General features: G+C 36.7%; 1 protein-coding gene across 1 annotated transcript in view; it reads right to left on the bottom strand.

The window, feature by feature from the left end:
• DNAH6 (dynein axonemal heavy chain 6) overlaps positions 1 to 12,876 on the bottom strand; it is a 299,735-nt gene that overhangs the window by 86,114 nt on the left and 200,745 nt on the right. Inside the window, exons 43-46 of the mRNA XM_012774259.3 lie at positions 9,103 to 9,249; positions 8,460 to 8,533; positions 7,172 to 7,326; positions 1,378 to 1,609 (exon numbers count right to left, since the gene is read on the bottom strand). Of these exons, the coding sequence (XP_012629713.3) occupies positions 1,378 to 1,609; positions 7,172 to 7,326; positions 8,460 to 8,533; positions 9,103 to 9,249 (608 nt within the window). The remainder of the gene's footprint in view (positions 1 to 1,377; positions 1,610 to 7,171; positions 7,327 to 8,459; positions 8,534 to 9,102; positions 9,250 to 12,876) is intronic.

Below are 12,876 nucleotides of genomic sequence, written 5' to 3'. Positions count from 1 at the left end.
TGCCAATATTGCACATGGATTTTAACCTTTATTATTCCATATAATAATAGGCCAAACCACTGGCATTTTTATTTATTTGAATTTATTTGTTGACATTTCTTCAGGTGTTTAACTGCTGCCCCCCTTTTGAATTTCTCATTCTTTATATATACTTTTATATTTTTTCTATTGGCTTGTCTTTTCCTTTTTCATTTGTAATAAATATCTTTATACTAAGATACAAACTCATTGCACATCATAGATGTTAAAAATATTTTTCTCATTTGGTGTTTGTACTTAATCCTGCTTATACTGTTTTAAAAAATTAAAAGAAAGTTTAAAATATTTGTGTGCCAAATATATTACTTTATTTTTTTAATTTTAGCATATTATGGGGGTACAAGTGTTAAGGTTACATATATTGCCCATACCCCCTTCCCCCTTGAGTAAGAGCTTCAAGCGTGTCCATCCCCCAAATGTTGCACATCTTATTCATCGTGGTTGTACATACCCATCCCCCCTCCCCAACAAATCTATTACTTTTTTATCCCTTGGCTAATTTCTAGAAAGGTTTATTTTCTCTAAAGTTAAAATATCCAAGTTTAATCAATGTTAAAAATCTTCTGCCATAGAATTAATCCAAGATCAGTTAAAATGGCTGCTGTAGATACAGATATAATCCTACTTTAAAGTTAATTTAACCCTAAAACATAGGCCTTATTTTTTTCCTTTCTGGGGTAAAGCATAATTGATTTTTTAAGGAAATTCTTACCTTTTCTTTGAGACAGTGTCCTGTTCCATCATCTAGGCTGGAGTGCAGTGACACCATCATAGCTCACAACAGCCTTGAACTTTTGGGCTCTAGCAATCCTCCTGCCTCAGCCTCTGGAGTAGCTGAGACTACAGGTGCAAGCCACTAAGCCTGGCTAATTTTGTTAAAGAAAACTTTTAGTAGAGATTAGGGTATCACTGTGTTGTCCAGGCTGGTCTTGAGCTCCTGGTCTCAAATGATCCATCTGCCTCAGCCTCCTGAAGTGCTGGGATTATAGGTGTGAACCACCACTCCTGACCAGAATTATTTCCTTATAGGTACTTTCACGTACTTTCTTACAGGTGCTATTGAAAGAGTTTATTACCTTCTGCTATCTTTGCTCTTTCCCTCAAAGAAAAGTTAAAAACTTTCTCAACCTTTTATCATATTTAAATATTTAGAATTTAAAGAGGGAAATAATACTTGGTAAAATAAAAATATATTATAAAAATCTTTTACAAGGTACAGGAAAAGTGTTATCAGAGGGAACAATTCCCTGAACTACATCCTACAAACTGTTCAAAGCACACACTGACTGTAACATCATACATTTCCTGTTCTTATCTGTGGGCTATTTAAACATGTACCTGGGTGTCGGTGAAAAGAAAAACCATATTCTTGTCTTCTACACCAGCCATTTTGTACAACTTCCTCAGGTCTTCATGAAAACTTTCATAATTGTATCCCCGGCTGAGTTCAATCTGCAAACATTTGTACCCACATATATGAGCCGCAAGTCTTGTGAGAGACTGCTTTCCTGTGCCTCCTACTCCAACAAGCAGGGCATTGCCTCTTTCCTGACGAATCATCCGGGCAATCCTGCAGAAAGCGAGGCAGAGAAAGACTTATTTCAAGTCTGCTCAGAGTGCCTGCCCCAGGAGCCTCATCCCTGAGCAGGACCCTGCAGGGGAAGAACAGGCTACACCTGAGCCTAGGGCTGTGCGAGTAGTACTGCTGGGCTTTTCCCTTTTCCCATCTATTTCCCATTCCCTGCAGGCTGTCTGCTCTTGGGCCAAGTTGTGCAAACTTAGCATAAAGTAAAATTTCTTTTTCCTTTGTGTCAGTGTGAAGGATTTTGTCAGGGACTCGGGCCAGTTTGGGCCACAATTCATATTTACCACCATATTGGCAAGCCCAGTTTTTCATTTACCAGGATGAGCAAGAAGAAAAATATTGGACCTCAGAAAAGACACTGCAGTTCAGAAAGAGAGATCAATGGAATGCTTTGAAATGGATTTACTGCAAGATGCCAACAAAATTTTAGAAATAAAAAAAATTTTGTTTTAGAGATGGGGCCTGCTCTGTTGCCCAGGCTGGTCTTGAACTCCTGGTCTCAGATGATCCTCTCTCCTTGGCCTCCAAAAGTGCTGGGTTTATAGGCTTGAGCCATTATGCCTGACTTAAATTTTAGAAAATGTTTGATTCATGCTAATGAGAATTTTAAAAAGCACTGCAATCATGATACCAGAGTGAGCACTCAAAAAGTAGGAGAAAAAAAAGCTGAGTTTAGAAAAAATTGCATAAAGACAGAAAATCTACCAAACTGAAAACCTCAGTGGAAGATGAGTCTCACACATAGGGTACTATAGAAAATTGAACAAGTGAAATAGAGGACAAACTCAAGGAATATAACCTGAACGAAGAGAAAAAAGACAGTGATATTAAATGATGAGAGAAAAAAATTGAAGGTGAGGAGGACAAATCTAGGAAAAATAAATACAGTCCCAGGGGCCACATAATAGGAATGACAGAAGGAGAGACAAGAGGGAATAGAACTGGTACAACAGTGACTGAAATCATAGAAGAAACCACTGGAGCTGAGCCCACAGACCCAGAGATCAGGAAAGAAAACCAAAGAGGACAGGCAAACACTTAATACATGTATTTTGTAGAAAACATATAAAAATTTTATATGCACACATACATATATAGTAGAAATCTACATAACTGAAAAGTTTTGTGATCATCTAAGGCAGAAATAATAGATTACCCCAAAAAGAACAAATAATTTTAGGCTGGCCATAGACATCCATTTTATAAGACGACAGTCCATAAGACTGTTAGAGGAAAAATTACCATGCTACAGCTCAGAGAGTAAATCATCTCCAAACACTTTCTAAAAGATTCTTGAAAGATATACAGAAGTATGAATAAAATTTAAAAATCCAAGAAGGAAGAAGGGGTGTCAATAGAAAGTGAGCAGTACATATGAGAGTCAAGTCTATATGTTGTTAAGATAATGGAAAAGGGAGTGATATCGTCAATAAATTTTTCTTAGAATGAAGAGACTAAATGTAAAAATAATTTCATTTTTTAAAACTATCATCATCACTGTCTAAAATCTAAGATTGTGTTAGCAGAAACTAGAAATCATGGGGGAAATGTAAAGCAGGTTTAATTTTTTTTTATAGAAAGTCTGTGTATCTATCTAGTTTATTCATGATGCTGATAATTGGAGAAAACAAAGTTTAAATATTTTTAAATGACATGGTTTTATTACTTTTTAAATTATGAAAGTATAACATAGTCACTGTGACCCATGAGAGGGGCTGGATGCTATACAGTTCTCTAACAGTGCATGGCACATGGAGGGTGCTATACATTATCTATATTCAAATAGCCAACTGCTGGAGACCTTGAAAGCTATGAGATAGAGAACATGGATTAGTTATCATACTTCATCATCTTTGGTGGCAGAGGACAGGAGCTATGCCATGTAAGGATAGAACAGGGGGTCTACAAGAATTTATTTAAACCCTGTTCCTCCAGGACAAAGCCCAGACACCTAGTCATTATTGAGGATCTTCTGAAATAAGAATCAAAATTTCAAATTTGTCTCCTCCACCTTCATACCCCTCCTGCTCCTGAGACAGGTTTGCTATTCCCATATCCTGAATGTTATGCCTTGCTAACATTTTGTTAGCTTTGTCTAAAACAGGATTCTGTGGGCCAAATCCTGGCCCCTAAGTGTGTGTGTGTGTGTGTGTGTGTGTGTGTGTGTGTTTAATGGCCTACTAGCTAAAATGGTTTTTAGATTTTTAAAAAATGGTTAAAAAATCAAAAGAAGAGTAGTATTTCATGATACGTGAAACTCATAAGAAATCCAAATATTAGTGTCTATAAATAAAATTTCATTGAAACACGGCCACACTCATTCATTCACTTATTGTCTGTGGCTCCTTATACATTACAAGGGCAGAGTTGAGTATAGTCTGCAGAGTCTAAAATATTTTTTATCTGGCCTTTTACAAATAAAGTTTGTTGACTCTTTTCCCCAAAGCTTTGGCCAACTTATTTTCCTGGAATAATGACAACCCATAGGCACTGTTTTCATTGCTATGTCTCTATCACAATGCACATTTAATAGAAGTCACATCAGATGGTCTGTTTGCTTATTTCTCTTCAGCTGCCCACTTGGGCATAAAATAGAGGGTCAAATGGAGAGATAATAATGTTTTCTTATTTTTTTTCTCATAATGCACAAGTGTTCTACAGCAGATGAAATATTGAATATTATAAAAATCTTGCACTTTACATGTCACTCTTTGTTTCATGTACATTATTATTTATATTATAGTAGTTTGACTATTTCTGTCTGAGATCATTGGAAACAAATGCCTTGTCCATTCTGCTTCCCAGTGTTATTTTATCTGGCAATTTACTTATAAATGGATTAAAAACACTCCCCAGTGAGAATCCTCTAATGTAGTAGGCAAATTACATTTTATCTATCCAGTAGGTAAGAGATGACTCTCCTAATTAGTGGCTTATGTTTTGATGGAGAGATTCATTCTACTGTCCCTGTAGTGTGGTGAAAACGTTGGGGGCATGTAATAGGTAGAAACTGCCTGGTGCATTTGCCCTTTGAAAGCACAGGCTCTGAAGCAAATTTTCTTCCTTGATTTGGGAAGGCTTTTACCCACTTAAACTATGCCAAAGAACAAAAAACTAAAAACTAAAATGTCATCAACAAGTGGAAATGTAGTATGTGCTAAGTTACTATTACTGAATATTTAGTAATTAATCCACAATTCATGTTCATAATGAAGCCCCTTCCATTGCCAACCAGTGGGTGTTTCAAAGTTCTTATAACAAGTAGAAATACGCTTTCTCTGATTCCTAACTACTGATACTGTGTTGGATAAAAGAGAACACATCTACGTCGTCATTCACAGGGCAGTCTTTTGTGTATCTGAAAACCAAATCTTCACCATTCTACAAATGGTTTTTAATTCCCCCCTGTAATATTTTCAATAAATCTTGAGTGGCCTGCCAATTCTCTTTCACAAAAGTAAGAATGATTATAAATAAAATTAAGCTGGCTTTGCCTGTAAATCTGGTCTATTCTCTAGGAAGTTTCTCAGGCCAGAACGATGCCATTATTTTCATCTTTGCAGGGTTAAGGCCTTCCTGAACTACGGGAATAAAATTTGTTGGGGGACAGTCTGTGGGTATGCTGCCAGAGGGACAGATGGAAAGCAAGTGACATCTCCACAACCAATCGTATCTTATAACACTTGAGTTGTGACTAACATAAATCTTGAATCAGAGTTAATTAAAGAGCAGAAATATAGGATAGGTAAAAGACTTTATTTGCTTATGGTTTATGTGAAAACATCCTGGGATTTAATTATCAGTCTTAACAAGGTCCAACACTAAAATGTAGTTGACATGAGGAAAAAACAAAAACAAAACAAAGCCATGAAAATCCTGCTGCGGTAGTAGACCACAGGAAATCCTGTTCTCATTTATCTTTTATACTGCTTATTCCACAGAATATGATATCAAATCTGCATACCACATTTTAAGTGGAACATTGAAAAACTATCAAGTGCTCAGGATGTTGAAGGCTGGAAATAATCTCTAACAGGCAATATGACAGATCTGGGATAATTTTGCCTGGAAAAGATAAAGCTACGAGGCACCTGGGGATGCTCTGCAAACATTTGGAGGGCTGTTACAGTGAGCCCATTGTGGGTGGTGGCACCTGCGGTGGAGTTAGACCCAGAGCCCTAGCCTGCCACTCGCTGCCTAGAGGACTTTGCACCACTTGATGTACCTAATCGCTCTGCGGCACACTGTATTGTTGAAAACATGGCTACAGGTATGCTTCTGGTCCTACTTGCTCTTCAACTCCATCAAGAGATAGAGTCTCTGTCCTTTTCTTGTGACCTTGGATGGGCCTGCATGACTTCCTTGACTAAAGGAGTGTGGTAGAAGTGGTGCTATGTGACTTGCAAGGCTAAGTCAGAAGGGCTCTTTGGCTTTTTCCTGGCTCTCTGTCCTAGAGCACTTGCCTTTGGAGCCCTGAGTTACCACATGAGGAGCTGGACACCCTGAAGCTTCCATGCTGGAGAGACAGAGAGAGAGGAAAGAGACCACCTGGAAACAGGGATGCTCCAGGCACTCCAGCTGCCCACCCGGTTGCAACTGCAAGAGGGACCCCTAGAGAACTGCCAGGAACCATGAGAGATGATAAAATGAAGCTGCTAAGGGCGGGAGTGGCTTATTACATAGAAACATACCAGTGGAACTTTCTGTGAGCTTTATTTGTAAAGAGATTATGATAATGAGCCGTAGAGAGGTGCTGTGACCAATAAAGGAGATGCTCCATTTTGTGGTTTCATACTCACACTGAGTGCCATGATCATACCTGTTTGACAGGATGAGACTGACACCAGAAGCCACAGGAAGCAGAGCTTGGCTTATCCTGGAAGGGTCCCTACCTCTAGGTGGTCTCTCCACACGTCTCTCCAGTATGGCAGCATCAGGATGTCTGACTTCCTCACGTGGTAGCTCCCAAGGCAAGTGCTCCAAGACACAGAGCCAGGCAGAAGACAAATGACCTTTCTGACTTAGCTTGCAAGTCACATGGTCCCACTTAGAATTGTTTAACGGGACATTAGTCACTTCAAAAAGTGTGCCCCAAGGACTGCAGATATTCAGGCTGGATGCCCATGTGTCCGGGATGCCCTTCAAAGGACACTTGCGGTGGGTTTGAGTCAGGCTCACAAGATGAACCCAGAATCAATCTATAATCTTAAACCTCCTCTTTCTTTAGGCATACATGTAATTAACCTTGTTATAGCGTACATGCATCTCTGTAAACCACCTCAGATTCTTTTTATAACAAGACGGGACATATAAAAATAAAAACAATCTATTAATATTTAGCAAAAATAATAACCCTGAAGATTCCATAGAAACTTCATGCCATATATATTTAAAATATATTAAAAAATAACTTTTAAGTTATAGTGAGAATTGCTGAAAGGCCTTTGTCTGCTAGCAGTCTGTTTAAACAGTTTTATACAACTTTTTACCTTTTAATAAAAGAGAAATGAAATCAGTTGCATAATAGGGCACCTTATAGCACTATACCTTGAAACATGTTCTATAGCATCCTGGAAGAACACCAACTTTACTTCTTTGGGATTTACGATGTTATAATCATCAAGATAGTCCTGTAGAACATTTGCGACTTTATCTATATCAGGCATATCATCATAAATTCGATCAGACTTATCTGCTCCAAACTGCAAAATGATTTAGGGGAGAAGAACCAAGTTGGATCAATTCTGATATATGAATATACATAACATGCATAACCTGGAAAATTCATTTCATTTAATTTCTTCAAATGTTACATTGGAATTTCAGTGGTCTTTACAATAAAATTCACATGGATTTAAATAGATATATTTCACACAAATACATTGTTTATCTTTTTTATTTGCCAGGTGGTAATAGTCATTTAGAGTGGGTTACCAGAGTGGTGAAGTATTGCATACATATAATACAAAGATGAATTTGGTCATTTGTTGAACCAGCATTGATTGGGAGCCTGCTATATACCTAGCTCTGTATAGGAAGCTGGGGACTTAGGGTAAACAAAACAGACATGGCCCCTGCCCTCTTGGAGACACTGGGAATGTTCTACCTGAACACGAGTCAACTCGGTAAAACAAGATGGCTACCTGCCATTGTAAGGTGGTAGGTGAGATGGAAGATTTATTCTAGGCAGGCCCAGAAGGTAAAATTAGGCCCATATGTAGACATTACTGGGGAGACAGACTTGAGGAGGTTATAAAAAAGAGGAAGTTAAATACAAGAAAAATTTTGCTATTAATTAGAGTTACCCTGAAATGAAGAGGGCAGTTTCATTCACTAAAATTAGCTTCTTATCACTGGAAGCATTTAAGCAGAGGCTGAACAGCTACATAGACTGTAATAAGATCATGAGTTAAGAGACTAAACCTCTCTGTTTCCTTTCAAATCCAATACCTGATGGCTCTCTGATTCAAACTATTACCAAAATGAATATACCTAGATCAGGGTCAACAAACTTTTTCTGTAAGGGGTCAGATAGTAAATAATTTAGGCTTTGCAGGTTATGCGGTCTCTGTTGCTACTACTGTATTCTGCTGTGATTGTGCAACAGCAATCATACAAATAGTGCACAGGTGAATGAGTATGGCTGTACTCCATAGAACTTTGTTTACAAAAATAGGTGGCAGACAGATTTGGCCCATAGGCCATAGTTTGCTAACAACTGGTCTAGACCTTTAATCTTCACACATGTACAATTCTCATAGAATAGGAATCTGGATTGGAAAATATAAACGGTTTATAATCTTCAAGTGTAGTCAGGTCAATACAGCATACTTGCCTTAATGAAATCTCCAAATATGATGGGCTTATTCAAAAAATATTCCAGGCCAATTGCAATTCCAAAATGTTTATCTATTTAAAAAACAAAAGCAATTTTTAATATAATGATAAGCTTGAATGCAGTGTTTTAATAAGACATACAGAATAATATCAGCTACTACTTTACTTAGAAGACTTAATTAATACAAATGAAAACTAAGAAAAAGCCATACTAAAACCATGCCAATTTAGCCTGGTTGACAATCTCCTAGATTTAAGATTATTTACTAAACATTGAATATTTTTTATTAAATAATAAATATTGGATACTTATTTAATAAATAAGAAGTACTTCAGAATTATCCTAGCTTCTGATCAGACAAAATGATAATTCTCTTATTTTCTCTCCTCTACTTAAAATTCTATACTGAATTAAAAATATTAACCCTTCCTGAATTTTAATATTATTTTTATAATATTGCATAATTTTTCATATATTTTATATGTTTCAGCTATCAAAGAAAATAACTTTTACTCCTGAATGACTAAAATTTATTTTGTGTTATCCTATATAAACTCATTTTAATTTTCCTTTATAGAAACCAAATTGCTTTTCTGATCCCCCCTGACAAAAAAGCAGCTAAATAAAGATTTATATTTACTGGCCATTTCCGTCAACATAACATGGAAATAGTGCTTATCTTCACTATTAATCAAACGATCATGGAAGACTCTTTGACATTCGTGGCAGAAGAGTCTAAATATTTGAATTTCTTCTCTTATTGTTCCTGGATCACATTGAAGGATACCTGTTTTTAAAGAAAAAAGAAAGGAAAATTCTACATTTGTGGAATCTCTAGTGATAGTTTAATTAAGTAGGAAATCCTTAAATTCAACTTTACCTCCATATTACCAGAAATGAATGCTTTCCCAGTGGATATATACATTTAATAATGGTGACTTCCTTTTTTATAAGAAAACTGGGACATGTTATCTGACAAAAGCATTTTTTTCCTGTTTTGTGATGTTTCCTTAACTGAGCATGTGAAGCGATCATACTTTACAATATAAGCAACATTCATCTCATTGTTACATGGGCTGCAATATGTTGAGAAGTGTCACATTAAAAAAATACATGCATATATACAGTATATATTTACTTATCTTGCAACTTTTCTCCTTCTGATGCTTATACTATTTTTAAAACATCAATTTTTCTGTCATTCTTCTCCAATATTCAGTTGTCACCAAATGCCCCTGGCTGTTCTGGCATCTATTCAAATTATTCTAGATACTTTTTATTTAGATATATATTATTTAATATAAATTGTTTAATATATATAAATTATTTAATATAAATTGTTATTGCAAACACAGTTCTAATAATTTCAAGTCATAATGAAAGCAATCATGTATGGGAATGCCCCCAGAAATGTTCCTTCTCTATGGGGATTATCAATATGGGACTCCTTATACTGTACATACTGGGGCAGGAAGAGTATCTACTTCATACATGGGTATACTCAGCAAAACATGCAACATATAACATAGTAAGTACTGTCCATGTTGCTTTGGAATACTAGAATATTTATTTCTTTTTTATTATTTCAAAATATTACAGAGGTACCAATGTTTTTGGTTACATGGATTGCTTTTGTTGTGCTTGAGTCAGGGGTGTAAGTGTGTCCATCATCCAGATAGTGTTCAATGTACCTGTTAGATAGGTTTTTGCCCAACCCCTCTTTACCTTCTGCTTGATTTCCACTGAGTTTTACTTGCTTCTGTGCACATGTGTACTCATCAGTTAGTTCCAATTTAATAGTGAGTACATGTGTGTTTGTTTTCCATTCTTTAGCTACTTCACTTAGGATAATGATCTCCAGTTCCATCCAAATTGTTGCAAAAGGCCTTAATTCATTCTTCTTCATGGCTGAATAGTATTCCATAGTAGACATATGTCACATTTTAATAATCCACTCATGAATTGATGGGCACTTGGGTTGATTCTACATCTTTGCAATTGTGAATTGTGTTGCAATAAACATTCAAGGGTCAGGTGTCTTTTCTTTTGGGTAAATACCCTGTAGTAAGATTGCTGGGTCAAAAGTAGGTCTACTTTTAGTTCTTTGAGGAATCTCCATACTGTTCCACAGAAGTTGTATTAATTTGCCCATGTCCCATCAACAGTGTATAAGTGTTCCTTTCTCTCCACATTCACACCATCATCTATTATTCTTAGACTTTTTAATAAAAGGCATTCCTACTGGGGTAAGGTGATATCTCATTGTAGTTTTAATTTGCATTTCCCTGATTATTGGTGATGTTGAGCATTTTCTTTATATGTTTATTGGCCATTTGTCTATCTTCTTTTGAAAAACTTCTGTTCATATCTTTTGCCCACTTTTTAATGGGGTAGTTTGTTTTTTCTTTTGGATTTGCTTGAGTTATTTGAAGATTCTGGTTATTAGCCTTTTATCAGATGTATAGCTTGTGAATATTTTTTCCCATTCTGTAGGTTGTCTATTTGCTCTGTTGATTATTTCCTTAGCTGTGCAGAAGCCTTTTAATTTAATCAAGTTCCATTTATTTATTTTTGTGATTGCCATTGGGATTTTCTTCATAAATTCTTCACCTAGGATATCTAGAAGAGTTTTTACAACAGGTTCTTACAGCATTCTTATGGTTTCATGACTTACCTTTAAGTCTTTTATTCATCTTGAATTAATTTTTGTGAGTAGTGAGAGATACGGATCCTGTTTCACTTTTCTGTGTGTGGCTATCCAATTTTCCCAACACCATTTATTGAACAGGGCTTCTTTTCTGCAGTGTATATTGTTGCCTGCTTTGTCAAAGATCAGTTGGCTGGATGCAGATGGTTTTATATCTAGGTTCTCTGTTTTGTTCCATTGGTCTATGTCTCCATTTTTGTGCTAATACCATGCTGTTTGGTTATTATACAGCCTTGTAGTACGTTAATAGTTTGAAGTCTGATAATGTGACGCCTCCAGATTTGTTCTTTTTTGCTTCCAAAAAAGAATTCCAGCCAGATGGCTTTGGCTGGAATACTAGAGTATTTCTATAGATAATGATGCTACATTTGTTTTTTGCATCTCGCATTTGTGTGTGTGTGTATATTTGACATATATGTCTCTTGAAATGCTTAAAGTTTTAATTATTTTCAGCTAATATTTGTAGAAGGGAATTTTCAGGACATTTGGATGAAATGTGGGAACAAGGAAAAAGATATTCAAAATTGGAATTTCTTGGATACTTTATGACGTGTCATTGCAAGAGGAAAAAGATTCTGAATTTTCAAGCTTAAAAATTATCTAAAAAATAGGAACAGAAGGCAATGGGGAAAAATAATAAATAAATGCCTAGATTTGACAATGTCTGAGGATCAGGAAGTGAGTTTGAAGCAGTTCACAAAAGAAACAAAGCCATATTTTAATGTTGTCTAGGAAAAATGAGTTCATGAATCCTAAGACTAAACTGTTAATATAAGAGGGTAAGATTTCAGTGGAGTAAGAGGAACACAAGTTGTCATGTCATCCTATGGCAAGGATGGTGTGCCAGCTTTGAGAGTTCCCAGGCGCTTGATGGAGAAGGAAGAAGAAAACAGGGTCAGAGAGCCATGACAGGGAGTTGGAGAGATCAGGAACCTGTGATGAGAACCCAGCCTTAGCAAAGAACAGATGGAGGCTCTTACAGCCAGGCCTCAGCTCCCGCCATGGCCATCATGTCCTACCTCATTCTCAGCCTTGCTAATGCACAACAGATGATGAATTAGATTTGGATGAGGAAATAAAAGGGAGCTGGCTTTCAGAGAGGCTTGTCATTGCTTTACATGGAAGCACTTGAAACCTTTCACTTTGACTACTTCACAGATATTAAAAACAAACTTGTGTACTTTAGTTTGTTTGAATCTTTTTTGAGAAAAATAATGAGTGGTGTTGAACAAAGAATACCAGATGGGGAGTCAGGGGACAAAGCAGATCATGGAGGAACTAAGAGTTAGTGTCCTTGTGCACAAAATAAGGTGAGGGGCTCGATCTGGTTACTGTAAAAACTTATTTTTCAGTCCCAACCTTCTGTGACATTCATTTATTTATTCATTGAGATATTCTTTCATTTAGTGCCAGGCACAATTCTAGGCCCTGGGATTCAGTGGTGAACTAAGCAAATAGCACTTGTGTAGCTGACATCCTAATGGGAGAGACAGAGACATAAACACATTTGCAGAGAAATATCTAGGACATGCTTTCAGGTAATATGAGCCATGAAGGGACATAGAGGGGAAGGTTTGGCTAGGAAGGAGGTGATATTTGAGAAAGGAAAGTGAGCCACGTGGCTATCTGGGGTCAGAGCATTCCAAGAGGGTTCAGAGACCCCTGGGCAGGCCTGATTTCAGGAGTGACAAGGAGGCCACCGTGAGG

This window comes from Microcebus murinus, chromosome 3 (genome assembly GCF_040939455.1).
Source record: "Microcebus murinus isolate Inina chromosome 3, M.murinus_Inina_mat1.0, whole genome shotgun sequence".
In the NCBI taxonomy this organism is placed as follows: domain Eukaryota; kingdom Metazoa; phylum Chordata; class Mammalia; order Primates; family Cheirogaleidae; genus Microcebus; species Microcebus murinus.
This window is presented reverse-complemented; position numbering and strand designations above follow the sequence as displayed.